General features: G+C 33.0%; 1 protein-coding gene across 3 annotated transcripts in view; it reads right to left on the reverse strand.

Moving 5' to 3' along the window:
* LOC149411525 (ubiquitin thioesterase trabid-like) overlaps positions 1–19782 on the reverse strand; it is a 45700-nt gene extending 25918 nt beyond the window's left edge. For 2 of the 3 annotated variants that reach the window (XM_089646639.1, XM_089646641.1), the window contains exons 1-3: positions 19548–19782; positions 15031–15623; positions 3529–3651 (exon numbers count right to left, since the gene is read on the reverse strand). In XM_089646639.1, the coding sequence (XP_089502765.1) occupies positions 3529–3651; positions 15031–15180 (273 nt within the window). In that variant the 5' untranslated portion in view covers positions 15181–15623; positions 19548–19782. Of the gene's footprint in view, positions 1–3528; positions 3652–15030; positions 15624–19165; positions 19490–19547 lie in introns of those variants that run through there. The other variant, XM_089646640.1, reaches the window with a different exon arrangement.
* Between the last annotated feature and the right edge of the window lie 5399 nt (positions 19783–25181).

Here is a 25181-nt window from a genome sequence, read left to right on the forward strand (position 1 = left end):
CATGGTTCCGATGAAATAACAATTATTGTTGTTAAATTCTTGGTTGTAGCTTTCTTCCTAATAAGTAGTTACATATTTGTAAATTATACGTGGGAGTGCGTAAACATAAATAAATACAAATGCAGTTTGTTGACATGGTACATATAAAATATGTAGGTACATATATGAATATACATTTAAAAAAAAATTCAAATATTTGTTTAATTTGTTTTTTTTTAAATATTTTACACGAGTTTTCCAAAGGTGAGTAAAAATCTTTTGTTTTACTTATTTATTCGTTTGTCCGAAAGGTATTACCGGTAAGTTTTATTTCTAATACTTATCTTTAAAGTATTACTTGATTTGATATGTATGACATTGAAAAGAGGGTTGTCGTGGAATAGACGTCCGCTCGCCGCCCTGTCGCAGCGGGGAATGATAAAATTTCGGCTTGCGCCGGGGCAATCACAAACAACAAACGCGAATCGAAATTAATTACTATTATATACTTTAACAATATATTTTTTGATCATAAATTATTTCTAATGTTTCAATAATGTCTTGGTAAATTATTTTTCTAAAAAAATCTGAACTATACCAATTTGTAAGACCATAAATAAATAGTCCAATTGAGGGATTTTCGTCACAAAACGCGTGCTCGGATTTATTTATTAGTAATTTTATTTGAAATAAAAACAAAATTCTTATACATACATATGATAGATAATTTATTGATTGTTTATACTGTATTATTATATGATTTGAAATATTTGTTGTATAATACAACTTCACCTTTGAAAATGCAACAAATCTGCGCATCGTCCAACGGTAACACTTTATTATGATATGTAAATAATATTATTTTTCAAAATTTTACATCTTACTTTACAAGATAAAATAACGATCTTTCGAAATCAATTTGTGTTTTTTTCAAGAAAAGTGTCCATACGTCTAAAAGTGGCCTCAAAAATGCCAAATTTCAGGTCAAGTCTACCTATTTCGCCTTAATATGGAAATATGGAAAATATTAAACAAAGTCTCTTTTTAAGCCTATATCATCTTCAGGGAATTGTGTGTTGCAACAAATGACAAGCGTATATTTATATATTTATTGTAAGAAACAAACAGCAATTTTATACAGGATGAGTTATACAAGAGGTTAAATATGAGGTAAGCCAAAATAGTTTCTTATGCTAATGTTGGTTAATATGATATTATACAAAATTGTAATTAGTTATAACCATTAACTGAAAATGAAATTAACAAAAAAGAAACGAGAAAAAAAATCATATAAATATATTAGAAGGAAGAAGGAATAGGAAAGGGCAAGAGGCAGAGGAAGATGGGATGGGGACAGGAGATGCTCATGTTGTACCTTTTCTATAACTGTGCATTAATTTAATTAACATTTGTGGTCGTACGTTTGACTTCGTTTCGGTATTTCACAAGAGTATTATTAAGAATATCGATATTGTTAAATTGCGTGTTATATTGCGCGCATATACGGGGGATTGGAGAATTTTTTCTAAGGTTGGTTCTGCACGCGGGCAAATGAAAAAAATGGTTTTGTCTGGTTGGCCTTGTAGGTATGTGAATTCTTAAATAATTTACGAGTTCAGGAGAGTCCAGGCCGTTATTCAGAGTTTTGTATAAAAAAATTTGATCAGATATTAATCTACGTGTTTGAAGTGGAGTAAAGTTGTGAAATTTTAAGGATTCGGTGTTATTTGCAAAGAGTAATTTGAATTTATAATTTATGTGTTAAAAAAAATTGTTTTGCACACTTTCGATTCTGTCAATATGGCATTGGTAGAACGGTGCCCAAATTAGTGTGCAGTATTCTAAGTGGGGGCGGATATACGTGGTGTAAAGGGAATACATAGTTTTAATATTGCGAAAAGGTTTAGATATGCGAATTATAAATGATGGATATGTATACAAATGATGGACACGCATTTGAGGTGTCTTCCGACTGTACACTGGTAGCGAAAAGATGATGGCTTTTTCAAAGAAACTTCCATTGAAATATCTGTCATGCAGATGGCGATAAGGTTGAAAATCCCGCTTCATGCCTGTATTGATTTATTAAAAAAAAAAAACAAAATACGTTTTTTATTTTATTTTGTGAAGTTCAGGCACTAATATTAAAACGCTAATAAACTACCTTGCCTTAATAAACTACCTCTTACTTAAATATGACAGAAATCTATCAAATAACTATTGAAAAAAGACTGACACTAATGTATTGATAACCGCTTCCGAGACAATGCATGTCTATTCCAATATACTACATACTTTAATGAATAATTTTTGGTAGCAAATTTCGTGCTCCTTAAATAAAAACATTGGTATAACAAAAGAGTATGAAATGTGTCAGATGTTTCATAAAAAGCTACAATGCATTTGCACGGCATCACTGAAATGAATTCAGCCGCAAACAAAAGAATGAGCCTGAGAAATAAGACAACTGGTTCTCATGCAGCTGCTGGTCATTGACATCCGCAATAATTCACTTTGCACCGAACTAAGGCACTCATTCCATCTATTTCCACTTACGGGTCGTTTTATAAAATAATGTATCAAAAAGACGATTCATTCTCATGCTGATGACATATTATATTCTTCATGTTCAGGCAAAACTCACAAAACTCAGCAACAAACTTTTAAGATACCACATATCCACTAGTACTGTATCAAAATACACAGTGTAAGGAAACTCTTAGTACAAACGGGGAACTGGTGTATCTATACATCAGATGGAGCATCAAAAAAAAAATTCTGCTTCGCCATTTCGATTTTTTTGGCAACTAAAGGCTACCAAAACTTTTGGAGCCGGATCTACGCTTCGACGAATTTCAAAAGACAATAGATATTAACCCTCTAGTGACCGATTTTATTACAAATTTGACTTAAATAATTAGGTCGGACTCGTTTGATTTGAAAAACTTATATCATCAAATCGACTCCAAATGTGATGTAGATTCACCAATTTCCCGCTTGTACTATGAGTTTCCAGACACCTTGTAAAACTAGCCTTTTGGAATCAAAGCCCAACTCGGTTGAAAAAATTTGCAATAAAAGTTGTGTAAAATTATTATTGATAATATCACTATCTACTTAAGAATATAAATGAAACAAATTAACTTTGTTTAAACCACTTTCGGAACAACTGTTCCTTCTTCAGGGTAAACCAAGTAACTTGACATTTCAAAACAATGGGTGAACATCTTTTTATTTGATTAATTTGTATTATTTCACAAGTTATTCATTTTAAATATTATATAGTGTAATTTCAGCACGTCTCAGAGGTGAAGAAACTTTCAGTATCTCCCTGCTAAAAGACCACCACTCAGAATCGAAACGTTGCTTGAAATGGCTTTAGCCAGGTACTTTTCCTCTCCTCCAACTCATTCCCATCCTCACTACCTTCAGCCTCACAGTATACCCTAATTTGGGATGCCGTAGTCACACTGGCTCCAGAGGGTTGTGAACAATTGGAACCCTTGTGCGGTACTCAAATAAATAAAAAAAAGGAATGACCGGTCTTACCTTCAGAGATAGTGGAAAGTTCTCATAAGTGCAATAGTCGCAAATCCACTTCTTCCCCGGAGGTTCACAAGTGGAGACCTGCTGCGAGGCGGCACTGGCGTTGGTCATGACGGCTTCGCTGCTCTGAAATAACAACAAACACACACAGATGAGAGATCAAAAAACATCAGATGGTGCGGAGAAGAACGCAGCCTCAGCTTAACCACTCCGGCTAATTTGAATGTTTTTGGGAACAGCTCATGTGGTCTCAAAGTTATTGTTGTCTCTCTTACTGTCATAATGAGAAATATGATCTAACAGTGTTAGAAAGAGAAAACACAACGCTTTATAATCAAATCTAGAAGTTAACCAAAACATACAGGGTGCGGCAGAGAGGACGGACGTTTTTGAGATGGGTAGTACTCTCCCACTCCGTCTACGAGAGAGGTGGGGGGGGGGGGTGCCGCTTGACTCGTTAGTTCCTAGCATTGTTTTACCAGTTGTCGTCATGGAGCCGTGGACGGTGGAGCACCGCGTTTTCGCCTATGATTATTTCGTCAGAAATAATGAGTCAGTCACCGTCGTACAGCGTGAGTTTCGTCGCCACTTCAACATTCATCGGAATAGAGCTGTTCCCTCTCGAAACACCATCCTCCGTTGGGTTGAATCACTTCGCAGGTGTGGTGAACTGATCAACAGAAGACCAAGAAGAGCTCCGCGAACAGTTCGAACTCCTGAAAATATTGAACGCGTTCGACAAGCCTTTCTTCGCAGTCCGACTCGATCTGCCCGGAAACATGCTGCTGCATTTCGCCTCAGTGATCGTTCGGTAAGGCGAATTTTGCATATGGATCTTCGCTTTCACCCCTATGATATAGAGCAATGTTGGAGAGAGTCTACGCGAACTTCCAAGAACGCCTCCAGCACTGCATCAACGATTTCGGCCACCACATGCGTGATGTGATTTTCCACACTTGACTGTCTCAAATGCTATTTCCTCGCGAACCTGATTCCATCAATAAATTTGTTTTTGAGTAAAAATTAACTATTTTATGATTTTTTTTAAAACCGTCCGTCCTCTCTGCCGCACCCTGTAGTTAAAATATATACCTCCATGAAACTAAGGTTCCGACCGCAATTTGAGAAAACTTTTTGAAACCAGGTGTATTTTTTATTAATTATATTTGTATGAAATGACGAAAAGGTGAGGTGACAATTATGTTTACAATACATACTATAAAATCTAATTAAGTCTAATAAAAAATGTCTTTTTTAAAAAATTTAGATTTTATTGCAAAGCGGAAATACACACAAATTTTGACAGAAAATTACAAGGGGGGGTTAACCCCTCAGGCCTCTGGCATATTCTGTTAGAAGGTCGGAGTATTTCTGTTATGCAATAAAAACGAAATAAAAGGAATATTTCTGAATCTGAAAAATAAAAACTGTATTTTATAAAGGTGATGTAATACATTTTCATATTTATTATATAGAAATCAATATATAATTTTAAGAATATTAAAATATTGAATGAAAACATCATTATTTTTTTTTTAAATAGCATTTTGTTGTAAAATTATGTTTTATGTACAAAAAATAAAAGAAAACACAACTTATTAGATTTATAAACATACTATATTAAGTATCACAAACATTATCGCCATCTAATGTTTTATGTTTCATATAAAAATAGTTAGTAAAAAATTCGCTAAGTTTCATAATTTTTTCTCAAATTGGGGTTTGAACATTTGGTTTCATAGAGATTTACATTTTAATTCTTCTGTAGCTAACTTTTAGATTAGAATATAAAGCCTAATTTATCTTTTTAACACCGTTTAGATCAGGCATGCCCAAACTGCGGCCCAATTGAAGATTTTTTGCAGCCAAAAATGAAGTTTTCAGCTTTCTATGTTTTGGATTTTTGTATTCATAAAAAAAATCATACTCGTAAATTTTCAAATTTGTATTATATTTTGGGAAATTACAACTTTCTTGTTATTGACATCGGGCAGTGGGGGTTTTGATTTGTTGCTTGAAAAGTGCCAGGTGCATGGCCGCACTATCAATTTATTTACGCAGTCAATTTCAACAGGTATATTTTCTGCACATTTCTAGGAAGATAGAATGCAACTGAGCTGATTTTGATGGAGGGAGGGTGAGTGCAAAGGACACCCCCACAGGATTCGACATATTGTAGAGAAATCGTAACTTCGGAAACCACACACCCACCCAGGATGAGAATTAATCACAATCTCTGGCTTTATTCACTTTATCCACATAAGCTCAGTAATATTTTTTCTGGCCAACCAAACGACATGTGTTGGGCACCCCTGGTTTACTTCATAATTCTCACCAAGACGTCAAGGGAGATGCAATGATTTCAACGAGACCTTATGAGCTGTTCCCAAAAGCGAACAAATTGACTCTAATAATAATAATTGGGTAATAACTGTTTATAATAATTAGAATTAAAAAAATTGGTCCTAATACCACTATATTACCAGCGCCCTTGAGGTGATTTTTCACAAAAACGGCGCTCTACAAATTATCCAATTATTATTATTGTATATATGTTCAACACTTAAAACCAACCAGTTTCGGTTCACCCTGTACCTTCATCGGGGTTATATAAAAACATATTAAATCAAGAACAGAATTACAGTGTATTTATAGGTAAGATAGAAGAGGGAGAGAGGGGAATATGTTTAAAATGGGACTATTTGACAAGTCTAATTTAATTGTTTACTGAGTCAATTGGTTTTATTTCCAGAGCTTTTAGATTTTTCAAATACGAATTCTAAAAAACAGTTTTTACTTTCCATATGGGGATATTTGGATTTTATTTCAAAGCGGAAATACATACAAATTCTGATAGACTATAACAGAGGCCCGGGGGGTTAAGGAACTGGAGGTAAACAGCTGGAGACCGGCAGGTGTGGAGGAGTTCTCGGAAGGTGGCCAAGACTCCATGATGTGTGTACAATTCAAATAACATAAAATCAAGCAACTAATACTGTTGATAATCCTACCAAATATAATGGGTTCCATGATAACTATAAATATATAAAATATAACTCAACACAGTGACAAATCACACACCGTTGAAGGGTGATATATAGTCTTTACAAGCGATGAAAAAAAACTAACCTATGTTTTTTTTCATCACTTCATATCCCTTTTCAAAAGCTTGTTGATTTGTAATTGTGTTGAATTTAGTTAATTGTGTTGTCCGCTTAGCGAATATTGTATACCAATCTCTTCGTAAATGAAAATTCTATGTATACCAATAAAAAATCGTATTAAAATTCATCCTTTTCTAATTTATCTTCGTGTCTTTAAAAATCATAATTTATTTAATTATTCTCTTGACACTCCTTTCTACATACACTAACTCTACATGTTCAAGACATACAAAGATGTATCTAGACTCGCCTAATCATATTATAACAATCCTCAATCAATTGAATTTCATGGCCAAATTCATGTGAGACATGTAAGAATCCCAGTATGAAAAACAAAACAGGTCTAGCAAAAGCATCTTAAACTATAATTACCGAGGTAAGTTGAAAGAATCTTGGCACATAATATCACTAACACAATAAAATACGAAGTTTTTGCTGATTTAAGTTTTCCCGTGCATGCATTATGTTAGATTTTCAAGGTTGCACTGAACTCACACAACTCAAAAAAACTGCATATAATCAAAATACGTAGTAGCTGGTATATTCTCATTATTTAATAATAAATTATTATTGAGGTGGGTGACCTCTGTCAGTGAATTCTTGACCTTGGCAATTATTTTTCACAGAATGCTGACTTTTAATGAGTGCCAAATATTTGTAGGCGATAAATTTTCAGCTAAGACCAGTTATTTCAGGTAAAAAAGTATCGATGAGCTAATGTTGTTATAAGCAAAATATGTGGTTGAAAAACCTCGCTTGAAATGGCTTTAGTCGTGTTTAATGACCAGAACTTTAGCCAGGTAATTCCCAACTACCAAATTGGTGAGCCATACACCATAGTCTCAATATTATTGTTGGGAAGTTTGGAAAGGTACAGGGCATCAAGTTGTAACACGCAGAAAAATTATTGTAAACAGAGTCGTTAAAACAAACTTTAGCAAAATATACTTGATATTTACGTTGTGTACATTGTTTTGATGACAAGACTTATTAGTATATATTACTATTTAGGAAGAACGTAAAGTGAAGGTGGGTTTGCTTACATCATCTGTTTTAATCAATTTATTGTCCTCTGACAATACTACGGAAGAGGATGCAACTCAAAGGTGAAAGAAGCAGAATTGAAGATACTTATATAAGACAGTAATCATCCTGGTGAGGGTTCATGAATCGAAGAATTGAAACCTTGCTTGGTCAGGTTTTTTTTAATTTTTGCAATATGTTTTTTCCCGTCTATTATTCCTTCAATCACACAAAATTTTCAATATTTGGGGTAGTCTTAGATATAATAGAATTTGTGATGATCAAAAGACTGACAAAATTAAGTGTATTAATTGCAAAAATGGCAATACAATTTTATACCTAAGAAATAAAAATGTGTGTTTATTTCTGATACAGATGAAATTTCAAACCTACATATAACAATGACAGAATTTCATTAATCACTGTAGAAATACATTACATGATGCATTTCTGTATGAATTTCAATTGTTTATTGTTTATTGTTGTTGTTATACGCCCATAGGGGCTTTTACATAGATTATAAATAAGTTTTACATAAGTTATCGAGTTAGAATTTATACTAAGAGTTATAAAAGTGAAGAATTTTAAAAAAATATACAAGTAGTTTTTGAAGAATATGGCGTAAAGAAACATTTTAAACAACATAATATTTAACAATAACAAAGAACAAAATATAATATAAAACATTACAATAACATATCTAATCGTTAAATCTATTACAATAATTTGTATGATTCCACAAAGTGTTGGTTTAATTTGAATTTAAGATTATAAAGGGAATCATGGAATATATCTATAATACCACCAAACTTGTTGCCCAAATCATGCATCCTATTGGTAAGTGAGTTTGACTGATAGTTGGTTTTATATGTGTCGCAAAAGAATGTTGTATTTTGTCTAGTATTTCTTGTCGGTACATAGAGTTTAATAGCAGCAACGATGGCAGGGCTGTCAATAAGGTTGTTCATGACTCTGTATAATAAAATTAGGTCTGAAATGGTTCTTCTGTCAGACAGCGTAATTAAATTAAGTCCATTCATCAAATTTACATAATTAATGTTTTCTATTGGAATTTTAAGCTTGAAATTTAAGTACCTAAGAAATTTGTGTTGAACCCGTTCTAATTTGTTAGAGTGTACTTTATAGAAAGGAGACCAAATAGGTGAATTATATTCCACTTGGCTTCTAACTAGTGAAATGTAGAGTGTTTTCATGCAATCCAATGACTTAAAATCAGTTAGGGTTCTACAAAGGAAGCCAAGAATCTTTAAAGCCTTATTAGTTATATCATCTATATGCGCTGTGAATGTTAAGTTTGATTCGAATATAACTCCCAAGTCACGAATTTGTGATACTGGTGTTAATTTAACATTATTTAAATTATATTCATGTAAGATATGAGAATGAGTTCTGGAAAATCGTATTACTTGACATTTCTCAATGTTCAAAAATAACATATTTTGTTCGCACCATTTAAAAAATTTATCTAAATTAGCTTGTAAAATTAGGCAATCATATATATTTCGTATTCTTTTAAACAATTTTAGATCATCTGCAAAAAGTAGGACTTGTACATCTTTAAATATGTTTACAATGTCATTAATGAATATTAAGAATAATATTGGGAATAATAATAATAATAATAATAATAATAATAATATTAATAATAATATTATTCTTAATATGAATATTAAGAATAATAATAATTGATTATGTATGCTAACCTGTGGAGACCCTTTTTGAGAAAAATCAATAAAGGAATCAAAAATGAACTCTAAGGTGTTTAAAGTGCAAGCGATTCTGTTGTAAAAAAATTTATATACATCTCATGGCATATAGGTCAAATCGCATATCAAAAAATTCCAGTTAGAGCGAAATTCCAATGCCAGCAGCGCATGAACGGTTTGTCGGCGGGAAAAAATATATTGTCCCTGGTGCACAAACGGTTTTCCAGAGGTTAAAAAAATAAATAATCTAAATGTACCTATAATATAAAAAAAAGCAACAGAGCGGCATATCAAAAACTATTCTCATATCTCGGTCCTAAAATATATGACAAAATCCCCCCACGCTGAAACTGTGTGAATTGTCATCCTTTGGTCCAAAAATAAGAAAATGGTTATTAGATCAGGACTGATTTCGAAATATTACTAAAAAATGTAATCTGATAATTATTTATCACGAACGCCTAGTTGTAACTTATTTTCTCTATTCTTAAATCCTGTATTCCTCTAGGATAATTTTAAAGCTGTTAATTTGACTGTCCTAAAAGGGGAAACCTTCCTAGTTGGACAGTCAAAGGCTTTCTTGCATAAAATGTAATGAATATTATAAAAACAAAAATAAATAAATATATTGCCGCCATTTAGGCAAAGTCACCAAACCAAATGCTCAACATATTTTGAGGTCAAAAGTATTATAGTGATTTATTTTGTCCGAAACGTTGGATAAAGAAGGAGGTAGCGCAACATGGCATAATACCCCAAAAATAAATCAATATAAAAGTTCTTTATCTTTTATCTAAGTTTGAATGCTGGAGAATTAATCGTATTTGAATGCTGTTAATTTATTTCTATTATTATGCGAGTAGATAAAACTTTTAAATTTCCAATAGATATTCAAAACCGTATTTTAAAGTTAGTATAACATATTTTAGCTTTTAAAATTTTCAGTATCTCAAAAATATATTTTGTTGTTTTGTGACCTTTGCCTGAATGGCGATTATTTGTCGATTACCAGAATTACCAGATTAGCAGAAGTCGGGGACGCCCGAGGAAGACATGGCACGATCAAGTGAATCAGATACTCGAGTCGGGCCATGTCAAGAGTCAGAACAATAGAAGAGTATCTATGAGACGATGTATGAATGTGAATGAGGCAAGAAGTGTGTGCCAAGACCGAATTGTTTGGCGGTCCGTCCTCTCTGCCTACCCCTTGAGCCTGCGACCTTCGGACTGCTAGTCGAGAGCCTTGCTCCTCGACCACGGAGGTCGTCAATTTAGAAAACATACTTTTGCAATTATTTTTAGGAATGTCTGTGATTTTGATTTGATTTTTTCTAGATGATATGTTGTCCTCCACGCTGAAGTTTACCTGTGTTGTGGAGGACATTTTTCAAGGGTAAATTTATTCAGTAAAGTTATTAAAACTAGTAGTTCTATGAACAGTATCAGCGCCCAAAAAAGTAGGTTCCCAATTTTCCCTTAATTTAATAAAAAAAAACAAAATTTTCTTTGAAATCATAATTTTTTTAGGTAGGTACTTAAACACCTACTTAATTATAAATCATAAATATTTTACATAAATAACATTTTTTTATTTCAAATAATGAATTAACAATTTGCCCAAAGAAATGTCCCCACCATTATATTTATTATTCCGATTTCACAGCTCGTAGAGGGAACCACGATCATGTGAACTCTGGCAGGATAAAAAGGTAGTATCCAACAAGGCCACCACCGGAATGTAACAATTTTTTTTACAGACAGATGAAATGCCAAATGGTTGAGTTAAAACAAGACTTCTCTTCGCTCGTCGCTCAGTCCATAATATATTTGCATATACTTATTCTATACTCGGGACATTTTTGTTTTCAATTCGGTATTAAGAACAATAAATTTATTACAGTCAATTCTGTTTTTATACGGTATTTTTTTAAACGATTTTGATATAACTTGGTCAACAAAGTGTAACGGTAATATCCATTCTTATAAGAATTCTAGATTTTTCCCTACCTTTTGCATAAAATACCTAATAATAGTTTAGTCATAAACAATAATTTATTTAATTTTTTGACACTCAAGAGTGGTTTTCATTCAATGGAACATATTATCTCCCATTTTCCTATACATTTACGTACGCTATTTATTAACACACTTCGTCCGGAAAGGCAATTCTACCCGTTCGGTCGATTGATGCTTAACGGAGGGAAGGGTAGTTCTACCTTTTGCGCTGGCCTCATTTCAATGGCAGAAAAGATGGAATTATTCAATGTTTTTATATGAAATTATATACCAATCTCTTTGTAAAGGTCCCAACTATATGTACATCATTATCAAATCGTAATGCAAGTCTTCTTTTTATATTTATCTTCGTGCCTTTCGTTTACATCGGTATTTCAACAAAAGTATAGTAAGTATATTATTTGTTATTGTAATAATTCAATTCCTGGAATGAGGGTTTTTATGACAGTGAAACTCGATTCGAATCTATATCTCAGTTCTGCACCCACTCAACTCCTATGTGTAAGCGAGCGAGAGATGTCGGGCGTATTTAAAGAAACCAGGTATGGACAAATATTGATAGGCGGACCGTAATAAACATATTACAAGGTTAATAGAGTTCAATTTCAAATAATATTCGATTTTCTTTTACTACTTTTATAGCTTGGGTATGCTGAGTTACTAGTTACTTAGAAGCTATAGCGATTTAAAACAAATTAAAAAATTCGCGCAGGACCTTTATTTTCGCCAGGAGACAGCGTAGCGCCGGCCCAAAAAATACCCGGCATAAATGTGTTGAGATAAAAAATTATGTAGCCATTATCGATCCTAAAATGGCAGGGCTAACTTAGAAATTGGCTTTACTAAACCATTTACCCAATGATCAATGTCACAACCTCTATAGCTCTTTAATCATTGATTCGATTCAATAACAATGAGTCATCAATTATTCCCGTATCCCACAGCCAGTGGATCACAAAGAATCGCTCACAAAGTGCATTCAACAATGCGAATGTGGGTGGGAAAAATATAAATTGGAAATCGCTGATACAGAATTCACTAATGAATTTTAAATACATGGCCTTTCTTGTATCTTGTTCGGGGGAGAACTGGCGTGGTAGAGTTCTAGATATTCTCAGTAGCGCCCTGGTGAAAGATCATCACTCGGAATTGAAATGTAAAAACTAACTAACTAACAATAACGCCTTTACCGCAGGGGTAGGCAGAGAGGACGGACAGCCAAAAAACTCGGTCTTGGCACACACTCCTTGCCTCATTCACATTCATACATCATCTCATACACACTCTTCTATTATTCTGGTTCTCGACATGGCCTTACTCAAGTATCTGATTCACTTGGTCATGCCATGTCTTCCTCGGGCGTCCCCGACTTCTGCTACCATTCACATTTGCATTGTGTATTCTCGTTACACTCCTTTCTTCGCTCATTCGCTCTACATGCCCAAACCATCTAAGTGTCCCTTTCTTGATCTTACTCATTACTCTTACATCAGCCTTGCACTCTTTGGGGATCTCCACATTTCTAACACGATCATAAATGGTTTTACCACACATACACCTCAGAGATCTCATTTCTACATCATTCAGTCTACTTTCATCCTTTCTCTGCCAGTTCCATGACTCAGGGTAGGTATCAGCACTCCATTGTGGATTGCTAGCTTCGCTTCTGTGGACAATTTTTTGTTAGGGTCAACTGCGTTGAGTCCTCCATTAATGGAATTACCTATGTAGCTTTGAAATATCTGTTTAAATGTGAATAAAATAAGATAGGATGCCATTGTCGCGGCTAAGGAATGTTGTGCTCCCCCCATTTAAACATAACCATAACCAATACAGTAAAAAAAAAAACAGACTCTTCCCCAAACAGACGTGTTCTCATATTGTATTCTGCTGGCCGCCGCTGACTCTGTAGACTTTACACACCAATAAGAAAAACCTAATTTATTCCTCAACCATTTTATTGTTCAACAAGGAAAAAATAATGTGGAAACCAGGCCGAAGTCAGACATTACCGGTAATTTATAAATAGAGTATTATGTTTTCAACCTGTGTATGACTCATAATTAATTTAATATTCATAATATAATCTGAAAACGATTCGGTAGATCTGCCGCATAGTAATAATATTTAATGAGTGCTTTTGCATGAAAAATGAAATATAAATGATCTTTGTCCACAATTTGAATTGCAAAACCATTTTAGAAAAACGTTAAATAAAAAATGAAAACATTACTGCAGATTAGCTTTCTTGACATACTTCATGCAGACAAAAATGAGGGTCCCATTTAAGAAAATGGATTTTATTTTAAACATGTATATCTCTGAAAATAATACATATATTTTAATAAAAACTTTTAAATAGTTCTCACAACACCCCAACTTTAAAATTATTGTATAAAATTACTAGCCAAAGTTAAACACCTACTTTTGTAATACGACTCCATAAATTGAAGTTATAGTCAGTGCTGGGGAATTTAGTAATGTTTTATGAGTAAAAAATGTTAATATTTTATTACATTACGGGTAAATAGTGCTTTACTGGATTTAGGCGTATTATTATTATCCTAGGGTATTTATAATATAATAATATCTAGTAAAAGTTAATCTAACCCAACTCACTCACTCATCTCACTTATTTCCTCTTAATATGTGAATTTTCCAAATCCCATTTCAGTAGATGTATAACCATCTTAACTCCTCAGGCTAATTTGATCGGTGTTTTGAACAAACAGTTATTATCCGTAAAGTCAATTTGTTTGTTTTTCGGAACAGCTCATATGGTCTTATAGAAAACGTTGTCTCCCTTACTTAGAAATATGAACTAAACAGTTTTGAAAATAATAAAAACATCAAGTCTTACATTCAAATATAGAAGTTAACCACAGAATAATTAAAATGTACACCTCTATAAAACCAAAGGTTCTTTTAAAAAACTTTGTGAATTTTTTATTCCTTATTTTTATGTATAAGAAACGACAAAAAATGAGGTGACAGTAATACATTTTTCTAAAAAAAATATGTGTTTTTTTTGTAATCAGTAATTTTGGTACAGTGTTTAGACAAAAAAACGATAGGTGAGACAGATTTAAAACTTTAAAAATTATATGTTTATTTATAATAATAAAATTTTAAGGAATATTAGTTTTCGTATACGTTCAGAAATATCCGATTTATTTGGAATTTATTGAGATGTGGAAATACACACAAATACTCTGACTTAATGACAACTTTAGGAAATGTAGCAGTCAATATGCTAGAGGCCTGAAGGGTTAATATGCTGTTAGTCTCAAATACTGCTAGCGACGTGTTGATGATGCCAAATGACAGCACACCAAAAGTTATGACCAATTGGGTGCCAAAATGGAAGAGGCAGACCGAGGAAGAGAAAAAAGAATGTGTGGAAGAAGATTGGAGCAGGATGGGAAGGACTGCGGACTAGACTATGACGAGGGACCACAGCCAGTGGAGAAAATTGGCAATGAGATAGTGCTGTGATGAAGATAAGGTTTTCCCATAACCTTATAACAGAGTTTCACTATAATTAACTGTGCGTGAAAATTTTTTAAATCACTTACGGTTGTAAATAAATGTTGCGGCGAGTTGATTTCACTGGACCCATGATGCGAAGGGCTCTTCCGGATCTGTACATCGTCCGGAGACTCTCTCAGCAGGCTCTTGCCGCCATTCTGATGGTTATTCGCTGGATGCCTATCATCGCTCATCATACACCACTCAGATTCACGCTAGCAAACAAACAAACTACCCGAGACTAGGATAGATCTAGCGGAGACTGACTACCTAGCTTACTCTATAAATTATAATATGATTTCACCAGCATACTGATTGTGCTATGAGAAATTAATTATAACGAGATATAAATCGATACTTTGTAAAATGTTAATTAATAACTCAGATTTAACTTATCAATCGAATTATGAAGCTATACTAGCTCAATATCATTCGAGCTAATTGAATCCAGGCTGTAGTTGATCGGGAGTTATAATTGAGAAGCCAATTTCATGGTATGTTGTGAATATTTGTTGTTTCCCGTGTGTCATACCATTTTGGCGTCCGATTTTTAACTTCTTCCCTTTATTTCTGTTTGAGTGGTGAAATGTACGGAGTTGAATTTAATAAAGCGCCAGTCGGTGTACGGAGATTCGTGGGACTGAAACAAAAGGAAAAAAAATACATTAAAGATAAATATGATCAAAGAAATCCTTGGGTTCACAGCAAAAGTACATGAGTAATGTTTTGTAATTTTTTTTTAGTTTCATCTTTATTAATGGGTGATATATTGTGCCTGTCTCACTAGGAACTCCTGTGTTGAAAGCAGGCTCAGTTTATAATATAAGCAGTACATATATAACAGTTTATAACATAAATACAAATAAAAACACAATATTACGTTTAAGCTAAAAAAACAATCAGTATCATACCATTGAGAATGCATGCTTATAAATTAGTTTTAATAAAATCTGTCTTGTTCGATGATCCAGGAGACTTGGTATCTGATTTATATTTAAAGTAAGTTGAGTTCTGTCTGATGGTCTGTGGAAGAGCTTTGCTACAAATTGTTTCTGACTAATTAACTAACTAAAATTTTGAAAGTCTCAATCAAGTCACACCTTTCTCTTCATTCTTTTAATGTTGGTAATCTTAGATCCTCGAGTCTATCTTCATATTGCCTGTCTTTTAAAGTTCTTGGTATTTTTATAATCGTCTCTTCACTCTCTCTATTAGTTCCGTATCTTTCGCAAAATATGGACTCCATATTTGCAAAGCATATTCCAGGAGAGGAATTATTAGTATTTATGGATATAAAGGATGGATAGTGTCTTCTATACTTCGATAAACTTCTTTCACCAGTAACTCTGGCGCCAAACATTCCCCTATACTCCTTTCTCCATTTATCTGCATGTCTTAAACATCAAGCGTCCCCTTTTTAATATTTATTTATTTTATTGATACATGATTTAGAGAGTACATGTGGTTTTTTGTGATATTTCACCCTCCATGCTAGGAATGACCCTGTGTTATGGCGAGTTAATTTTACAGTTTGCGGACATAGAATCTATACATTACTATAATATAAAAAAGAAAAATGACGTATAGCTAGTTTGGGTTGCAAGAAGAGGATGGAGAATTATAAGAAGATGAAAAATTTGAGAAATTATTAGTAAATAGATCACACTAATTAATTATGTACATACTATACCACTAAGTTAAGGAATAAGGATATATTATGTTTTGTCTGAAAGGTGATTAAATTGATAGATAGTAGAATGAACGGGTATTGTAGTTGTAATGTATTCCGTGTGTAAGGATCCATTTCGTAATTTGTTTTTTAAAGGAATGGGGTTGACTCACGGTTTTTAGGTTTTCAGGGATAAGGTTAAAGATTTTAGGAGCTAGGAAGAAAAATTGTCTTTGAGCTGACGTGGTATGTAGTGAAGGTACTTTGTAGTGACCGTTGGTTATTGTTCTAGTGGTGTAGTTGTGTTGTAAGAAAGTTTTGTTTTTATATTTGAACAGGAAATGTATTAGCGAAAATTTTAGGTGGAGTTGTCGTATGTTTAAGACCTTATACTCTATCAGGAGTCGAGTGGAGGGGTATCTTGTCGGTCGCTTGTTATATTACACTACCACATTTGTAATGATTGTACAGTCGTTCATTATTTACACCTTCACCCTTCCTCTGCAAGTCTCAAACCTCACTGCCATATTGTGGACTACTAGATTCTTCTTTCAATAACTTTTTATTAGCGACTACATCATTCTGTCATTTACCATTCTAAATCATCTCAAAAACGTACAAGAATCAATCACTTTATTCACAATTATTAAACAACATAACTCCTAAGCGAAAACCTCAAACCACACATAAGACGTGTTTGTGCCAGGTACATAAGTTTTATTTACTTTTCTAATCTTTAAAACTTGTAGATTTACCAATGAATGATAAGGATTTTATTATCACAGAGGAAATAGCGTTGATCAATTGAGGCCAGGTTATTTTTACTATTTGACTACCGATGATTAACTTGAGTTAACATTTTTTTATGTGGAGATGAAGATATTATTTAAAATAATCTATAAAAATGTTAATGTTTGTTTGTTCAAAATCTTAAATCTTCTAAAGTTCTTCACTGATTGCTTTGAAATTTTGACACAGTGTTGCATTCAAATATGCAAGTGTTTTTATGTAGCTATATTATATAGATGTCACCTGTGACAGGTAAAAAAATGCTTCTTTAAAAAACAGCGCCATTGTTGGATGTAAAAGCAACACACGGTATTGTTTCTCTATCTGCAAAAACAGACTGAGTCGCAGCAACGCGTGGCAGGGTTCAGCTAGTTTCAAATAATATTTCAGAATATTTTAAGACAAAATTATGTAAAAATAAAACTTCAAACATCGCTCCTCTAAATTGACTTTTAAAAAAAAAAATTCCAGTAAATTGATTATAAATACTATAGAGAAATATAGTTTCATAGCTTGTGAATACTGTACAAGAGTTCAAACTGTCCGGGGAAGGAAAGGAGATGGGGAGAAGGAAGGTTGTGATTGGCTACTCAGATCTGGCACCAAAAGAGCATAGAGGATTTCAAGCAACATTTTAATTCTGGTCTTTAACCAGGGCGATACTGAAAATATCTGCAAGGTTTCTAGGTAAACTACATTTTGTAAGGCCCGTTTAAATAATCCAATAAAGTATAAATCGGAAATCTGCTTGTTAGAAGCAAAAGACAGTGAGTTCTGGCATCATGAAATTTATGTTATCTTTTCTGTTTGGAAATTCAAGGTAAACTCTTTTCGGCGCGCACACTACTAATACCTCACACCAATAAATAAATTAACACCTTTTAAAAGAAATTTACTAGGCCAATGTCTATCTGTTATTTATCACTGTAGCCACAATACAAATTATGCTATTAATAACATAAATATTATTGAATTCATTTATGATTCACGTGATATAATATTTATGTAATTCTTATCTAATTTATTATAAAACTAACAACAATTTCTATAATTTTGACAGTTAGGAAACTGTATTATGCTTCAACAAACAAGTGATAAAATGTTTACCGTTTCGTTTATAGGTTAAATACAATTCAATACACTTTGAAGGTCTTTTTAATCAAATGTATGATAAACTTGTTGAATTCCGCTGCACGCTTAATATGCAAAAAAATTATAAATAACACTTTAGTATTCAACTTAATTATTAGAAGAAATAACTATTTATGTCGTGGGAGATGGTAAAAGATGCATTAAAGTTACATTTTTTTTCTATAAGTTGAGTTTGAAGGTTAGGAAATATGCATACATTAATAAAATAACCCAAACTATTACCCTAAAAACCAATTGTGTTCAAGTTTATTTAAACCCCCGACTTAAATAATTGTCCCCATTAAATATTTAAGATGAAATTAAGTGTTGTTTTTTTTTAAAGCATCCATGGAATTTGAGAAGAACAAAACTAATTAATATTATTCGGTATACCTACTCTAAATAATAACATAGCGATGGAAATAATTGTTTCTAGTATTACACTGATCACCACATAGGTAGATGTTATTATTATTCCTATAAACACCTGTATTTAATAATATATTATGGGTTATGGGAAAATGTGAAGAATTAAAATATAAATAGGTAATCTAGTACCTATAAAAATATCACGTGCTGTTAGAGTAACTTACACATAATAAGAAACACGTAGTTTAACATCTCAAAACAACATGATCACTTTGATAAGTGGAATAAATTTTTGTTTTGGTAAAACTTGACATTTTTTAAAACATTTACATCATTCAAATTGATTGTAACTGTCGTAAAAGTACATTATAATGTATGAAAAATGTTTTAATTCTAAAAGAAATTTTCTCTGCGTTTGTAAAAATTTCACACCACTGCCATTGTTTGTTGTATTATGTTGATCTTATTGCACACTTTCGCCATTGATATTTGAAATGGCTAATGCAACTGAGACCATAACCGCGGGGATTATTAATTCACTACATTAATATTAATGATTAAATCTGATTATAAGGTCACTAGGCGAAAAAAATAAACCATGGTTACCTGGCTCTCCATCAAATTCCTTCAGTTGCCAAATATTTCGCAACTTCCCGATGGCGTTCATGAACTTCAAATAACATTTTCAACGGAGGGACATCAGCGGTAAACGAAAACTGTAACAATTATAGTGCACCGAAACTCGACGGGGAAGCAAAAGAATATTTACAATAAAGTTTGACAAATTGATGTCATTTGCAAACGAAAACATCAGGCACGTTCTATTTTGATAAGTGGTAAAAGTCACTCATAAATGTTCCATAGACAACGCACCCGTTCACTGGCGGGTTTTCAAGGAGGGAGGTGTGGGTAAATTAGACTCAACCACGAATATATTATTATAGTTACTTTTAAAATATTATGATGATTATTTATTAAGGTTTTCAGTTCATTCGTTAGTTAGTACGCGAAATAAAAATACATAATTTTAATAAAAGCACCATCGATTTGTTAAAAGATTTTTCCGTGTTTATGTATTTGTTTACCTTTACTTTGTCTATCTATGTGTGATCCTTATTTAATTGATCTGACAAATAACGAAGCTCAGTTTGTTAATTTAATACTATTAAAGCCATCTTGAGGCGATTTTCTCAACGGTAGTTAATAATTGATTATGTTAACATCATTAACCAATTTTTTTTCAATTATTATGTTTGACATTTAAATAATAATAAAAAACGTATGTTTTTTAAGTTCTCGTGTATTATTTTGCTCAAAACAAAACGTCAAATCTTCAAACATACAGTAAAATTTACAAAAACCAACAGTAATACAATTTAAAAATATAAGAAGAGTTATTTAAAGGAGTGTTATAGTTACGTCCCAGTTTCCTCAATAAGTCTCTTTTTTCAATTTCCTGAACAAATTCATCAACAAAAAACCTACGGAGAAGGCAATCCTGCTGTCATCGGATCCATTTAATATTGTTATTCCGTGGAATCTACAATCTTTTCACTATGGATTATTAAACACCTCAAGGCAAAACTCGTTCTAGAATTTCTCAATAATTTATTGTAAAGTACCTACTTTCACAACAACCATTTTACAATTTCGAGGCAAAATATTAACCATTTTTGCGAAGCACAGTCCACGTTTCCACTGTCATAATAACATAACCACATTATAAACATTCAAATCTTCACGAAAAATATAGTTTCATACACTGTATGCAATAAAAATAATCCCAAATAAGTAGATATTTTCACACTTTGGCAATCCACGGACATAAACATGAACGATGCAGACACAATGGTATTTCCTGGTATATCTATGGCAGCCAAAGACGCAGCTGGTCTATGGTCCTAAAATGTCAGAAAATTGGAAGAAAAGTCTCTTCGAGGGCGATTCTTGTTCTACTTAACGACATTAAATTTGTCCTTTCCTTCAAATTAACGATTTTTTCGTATTAAGCGATTCCGGTTCTCTCGATGACAGATGGAATCCTTAGATTTTCGATTGCGCGCCAAAACTCAGCCTTCCGCGAAGAGTGGTTTATTTATGGAGCTATCGTTAGCCCGCCTCAGCCCGCCTAATGCTATCGTTTTCGAAGAATTGGCTTCATTTAACTGTGACGTTTTGACAATTAACAATATTTGCGTAGTTTTAACAAGAGAAAACTTAATATTATCGTAAGTATTGTCTGTAAACATGATTAGTGACTTATTTGTGGCACAATAATGCACGTAATTGCGATATTTGTAAAGTACGTAACATGTCGAAAGCCAGAAATGTCAGATAAAAGTGATTTAATTTACAATTAACTACACATACCATTGAGGATTTCTTCATAAATAAAAATAACTTTCAGATAAAATGGCTGGCGCTCGAAATTGTGGGTTTTGAAGATAACCACAATGAAACCAAAAACCACAAACCAAATGGGGAAAACGGAGTTCGTGAATTTATTAATATCTAAGGAAATTGGCCATTTCGTTATCCCCCATCCTACAACCGAAAAGAGAGCATGAACTGCATAAATAAACCATTCATATGGACTGTCTGTCCAGTCACATGTGGGAGGTACATTTAATTAACTATGTAATCCATGAAAAAATAAGATACATTATTAAAGTGCTGAATTTTTCACAGGTACTGCAGTAAGATTTTGGAAGTGGGGCTTGGCTGTCTGTCAGTCGTCGGTTAGCCGATGCATCTTAAATGTTTCATCGGCTATCAACGACACACTACTCCAGACGTAGGTCAAATTTCCTTTTACTGCTGCAGATAGGCAAAAGGTCAGACAAATATTTGAGCAATCCGGTGATCCTTTCCCTGGTACTATAGGAGCAATTGACTGCACTCATATAGCTAAGGGATGGGAGAAGGGGGAAGGGAAGGGAAGTTAAGAGAGTTATAGGGTTACTGGCGATTCTCTCTATAAACAAAAAAAACGAGTGTGCTAGCTACCGCCAGGTCACTTGGAAAAGCTAGCCCACTCATACGATGTTTATCTCATTCCTACATTTTACTTTTTTCGGCACAAAGGGATGGATACTTACCTTTCTACTAAAAAATGTGTATAAGAAGCGTCATAAAGATTGGTTTCCATTATTATTTTTTTATATAAGTAGCTATGATTGAAAAATTAATTGTGGGGAAGTGAAATTGCTTTATTTAACGGAAGAATTGGCCGTTTGGCTCAAAAGTGCTTCAAAATAATTGTCATCCTCTGGTGGGACTCAATTCCATGAATTTCCCTGAACATAACAAAATAATATGCACAATTTATGATAATAAAAAAAAACACATAGTCATAACTAGTGCGTAAAGTAAAATGAAAGAATGATTTAAATTTACAATTGAAGAATGCATCATGTCCAATGATTTTGTTCTTCGTTGTCTGCGATTATTTGAGAGATTTTTTTAAACCGTTTTGTTCCTTGCCTAAGCCATGCTCGGTGACCGAATCTGAAGAGCCAGGTACTTAATCATCTTTGTCCTTATTATATCCTTCCCCTCCCCAGATCCTTCCATTTCAGACCCTACCTCAAATGGGAATGCCATTAAAAAACAGTATGTTCGCAAACCCAACGGAAGGAACCTATTTTGCAATGAATATTAAAAAAATAGGTTCTTAAAAAAACCCAATCTAAAAACTTTTTTATTATATTTTACGAAATTGGAATTTAAATGCTATTTTTCATGTTTTGTTTCATTTTGTACCCTGTGATGATGCTTGTGTTAAGCGAAACCGTTCAGTTGTAATAAATGAAATAAATTCGTGGCTAAACCACAAATTATTATTGTTTTATTTCATTAATATGTTTCTATCAAAATATGAAATTGGCGAGCAGCATTCTGAAAGAGCAGGGCATCCACAATAATTGTCTGCGAAGAGTTTCCCTTGAGGTATTACACGTTGGTCTCGAAACTGAGGACTCCAACCTGGAGAAACTTATGGTCACATTCAAAGTATATATTGTATTATGGGGAAACACTAAAATTACAATTATGTACAAATAATACAAAATAAAGTCATAAAAATTCTTCAATTTAAACCCACATTTCCCGACATAAAAACTATACCAAGAAATAAACTTATTGTTAATTTACGAATTCCCAATACGCCTTTTACATATCTTTGTGACATTATGTTGGGAAATTTTCCACTATGGGAATATTTTATTTTTCTAAAAAAAAATATATCGGAAAAATTTAAGCTCGGAAAAAAAAATTGTCTTGAAGTTTGGAAATTTTCCATGGTTTTCCATTTATCTTTTTCTGAAAAAAAATTCCTGGAAAATTTGTGCCAGCAAAAGGTCGGGAAATTTTTACAAAAACTTCCATTTTGGGAAATTTTTATTTTTTCCGAAAAAAAATCTTCTGGAAATTTGGAATATTGGAAAATGGGTACCAAATTTTTTATAAAAATGTATATCTTTATTATATTATGTGAAGTTTGGATATATTCCACATTGGGAAATTTTTATTTTAGTGAAAGTTTATCCTCGGAAAATGGATGAGGAAATTGAGTTTTTGTTGTTGAAACTGAAAAAGTTTGGTAAATTTGTTTTTGACAATTTCTCATCTGGGATGATTCAACGGTTCTTTCAACAATCAAAACCCAACAGGCATTCAGATAGTCTAATGGTCTTATATATCCCTAGTACCAATGTGCTGTACTTATCAATGTTGTATTTTTAACAAAAGAATGGAATGATTTATAACTAGGAAATTTTTTCTCATTTAATTACCCGTCAATACAATTTCCCCAATGTGCAATTTACCTACGTTTTTTTTTACTTCAGTGTCTGTATTTAGTATAATACTATCTCATATTTTGCCATAATTGGCAAGAAATTGCATTATTTAATCCATACTCATCAGCCTTTAGAGGCGGCCATCTTGATTTAGTGTCCTGGCCTTGGAGATCTAGGAGGTATTGGCTTGTTGGGGTGCGCACCCTACTTGCAGTAAATTGTTTTACAATGCCCTTATTAGAAGCCATACTAAGTGAATTCCCATCATCTTGGCCGGTGAATTCAAAAGGATAGCCAAAATTATTTTTCTTTTATAAAATGTTTAATAAAAACAAATTTCAAAACTATTGATTAAATATAGGTATTTATCAAATACTATAAAAAAATATCACTTACGGTGATTAGTTGACCAATGAATGAAAAGAGATAACATTTTGAAGAAATAAATATTTATATTATGAAAATAAATTATTTAATTATTAATTTTCTTCTTCATTATTATATGTTGCGGAACGTTCCAAAGTGGTAGATATTCTCAGTATCGCTCTGGTGAAGATCACCATTCAGAATCGACACGTTGCTTGAATTGATTTTAACTGTGTTTGGTGACCAGATTTAAATAGCCAGGTACTTCCCCGCTTCCCCTTGCCATATTTTCCATCCCCATACCCTTTAGCCTTACAACGTTGAACATACCCCAACAGGGCATGCCATAGTCTCACTAGCTCCAGTTAGCAGGGAGCAGTTGAGACTCTTGTGCGGTATTTGCAAATAAATAAATAAAACGTGGACCTGTATATTTTTTCCTGTTCAAAAAAAGACATATTGATAAATGTTTTGTTTTGTATAAATTTTTGAATTCATATTCGTTTCTTAAAAATTTAATTTACTTATTCCTTATAATGCTGCCTCAGTAGAGGTAAATTCACAAGGAGGAAATCCATAATTGGTTTTATTTTGGCTATATGTATAATGCTTATGTACAAACTGAAATAAATGTAAACTGTCGATTTCCCGAAAATTAATAAATAAATAAATAGGTATTGTGTAAGTAATTTATTTTTATTTTGGTACCATGTCTTACATTTCTGCCCCATTAGAAGAGACCCAGAGGCAGACCGAGAAAGTGGTGAACTGCTGATTGAATAGAAGAGGAGTGGAATGGACCTGAGTAAGTGGAGGAAATCCTACTCTAGGATAAAGCACCATGATGATTATTACAATGTGATTCGTCTTCTTGTTCTCCCGTCTTTTATAGGTTATCTATGATTGGGGAAATTTTCAGAAACATCTCAGCCAAACTGCACGTGTACCAGTCACATAGGTTTCGATATCATGAATTGAGGAGTCTTCCGCTTTCACGTTATCCGTTTTTCTGTACTAATGTGATTAATTCTTCCTGTATTCTCTCCTATCGAAGATTGCCTACCACCAGGGCAAT

The sequence above is a fragment of the Hesperophylax consimilis genome, chromosome 25 (assembly GCF_061612785.1).
Source record: "Hesperophylax consimilis isolate HC1 chromosome 25, BYU_Hcon_1.0, whole genome shotgun sequence".
Classification (NCBI taxonomy): domain Eukaryota; kingdom Metazoa; phylum Arthropoda; class Insecta; order Trichoptera; family Limnephilidae; genus Hesperophylax; species Hesperophylax consimilis.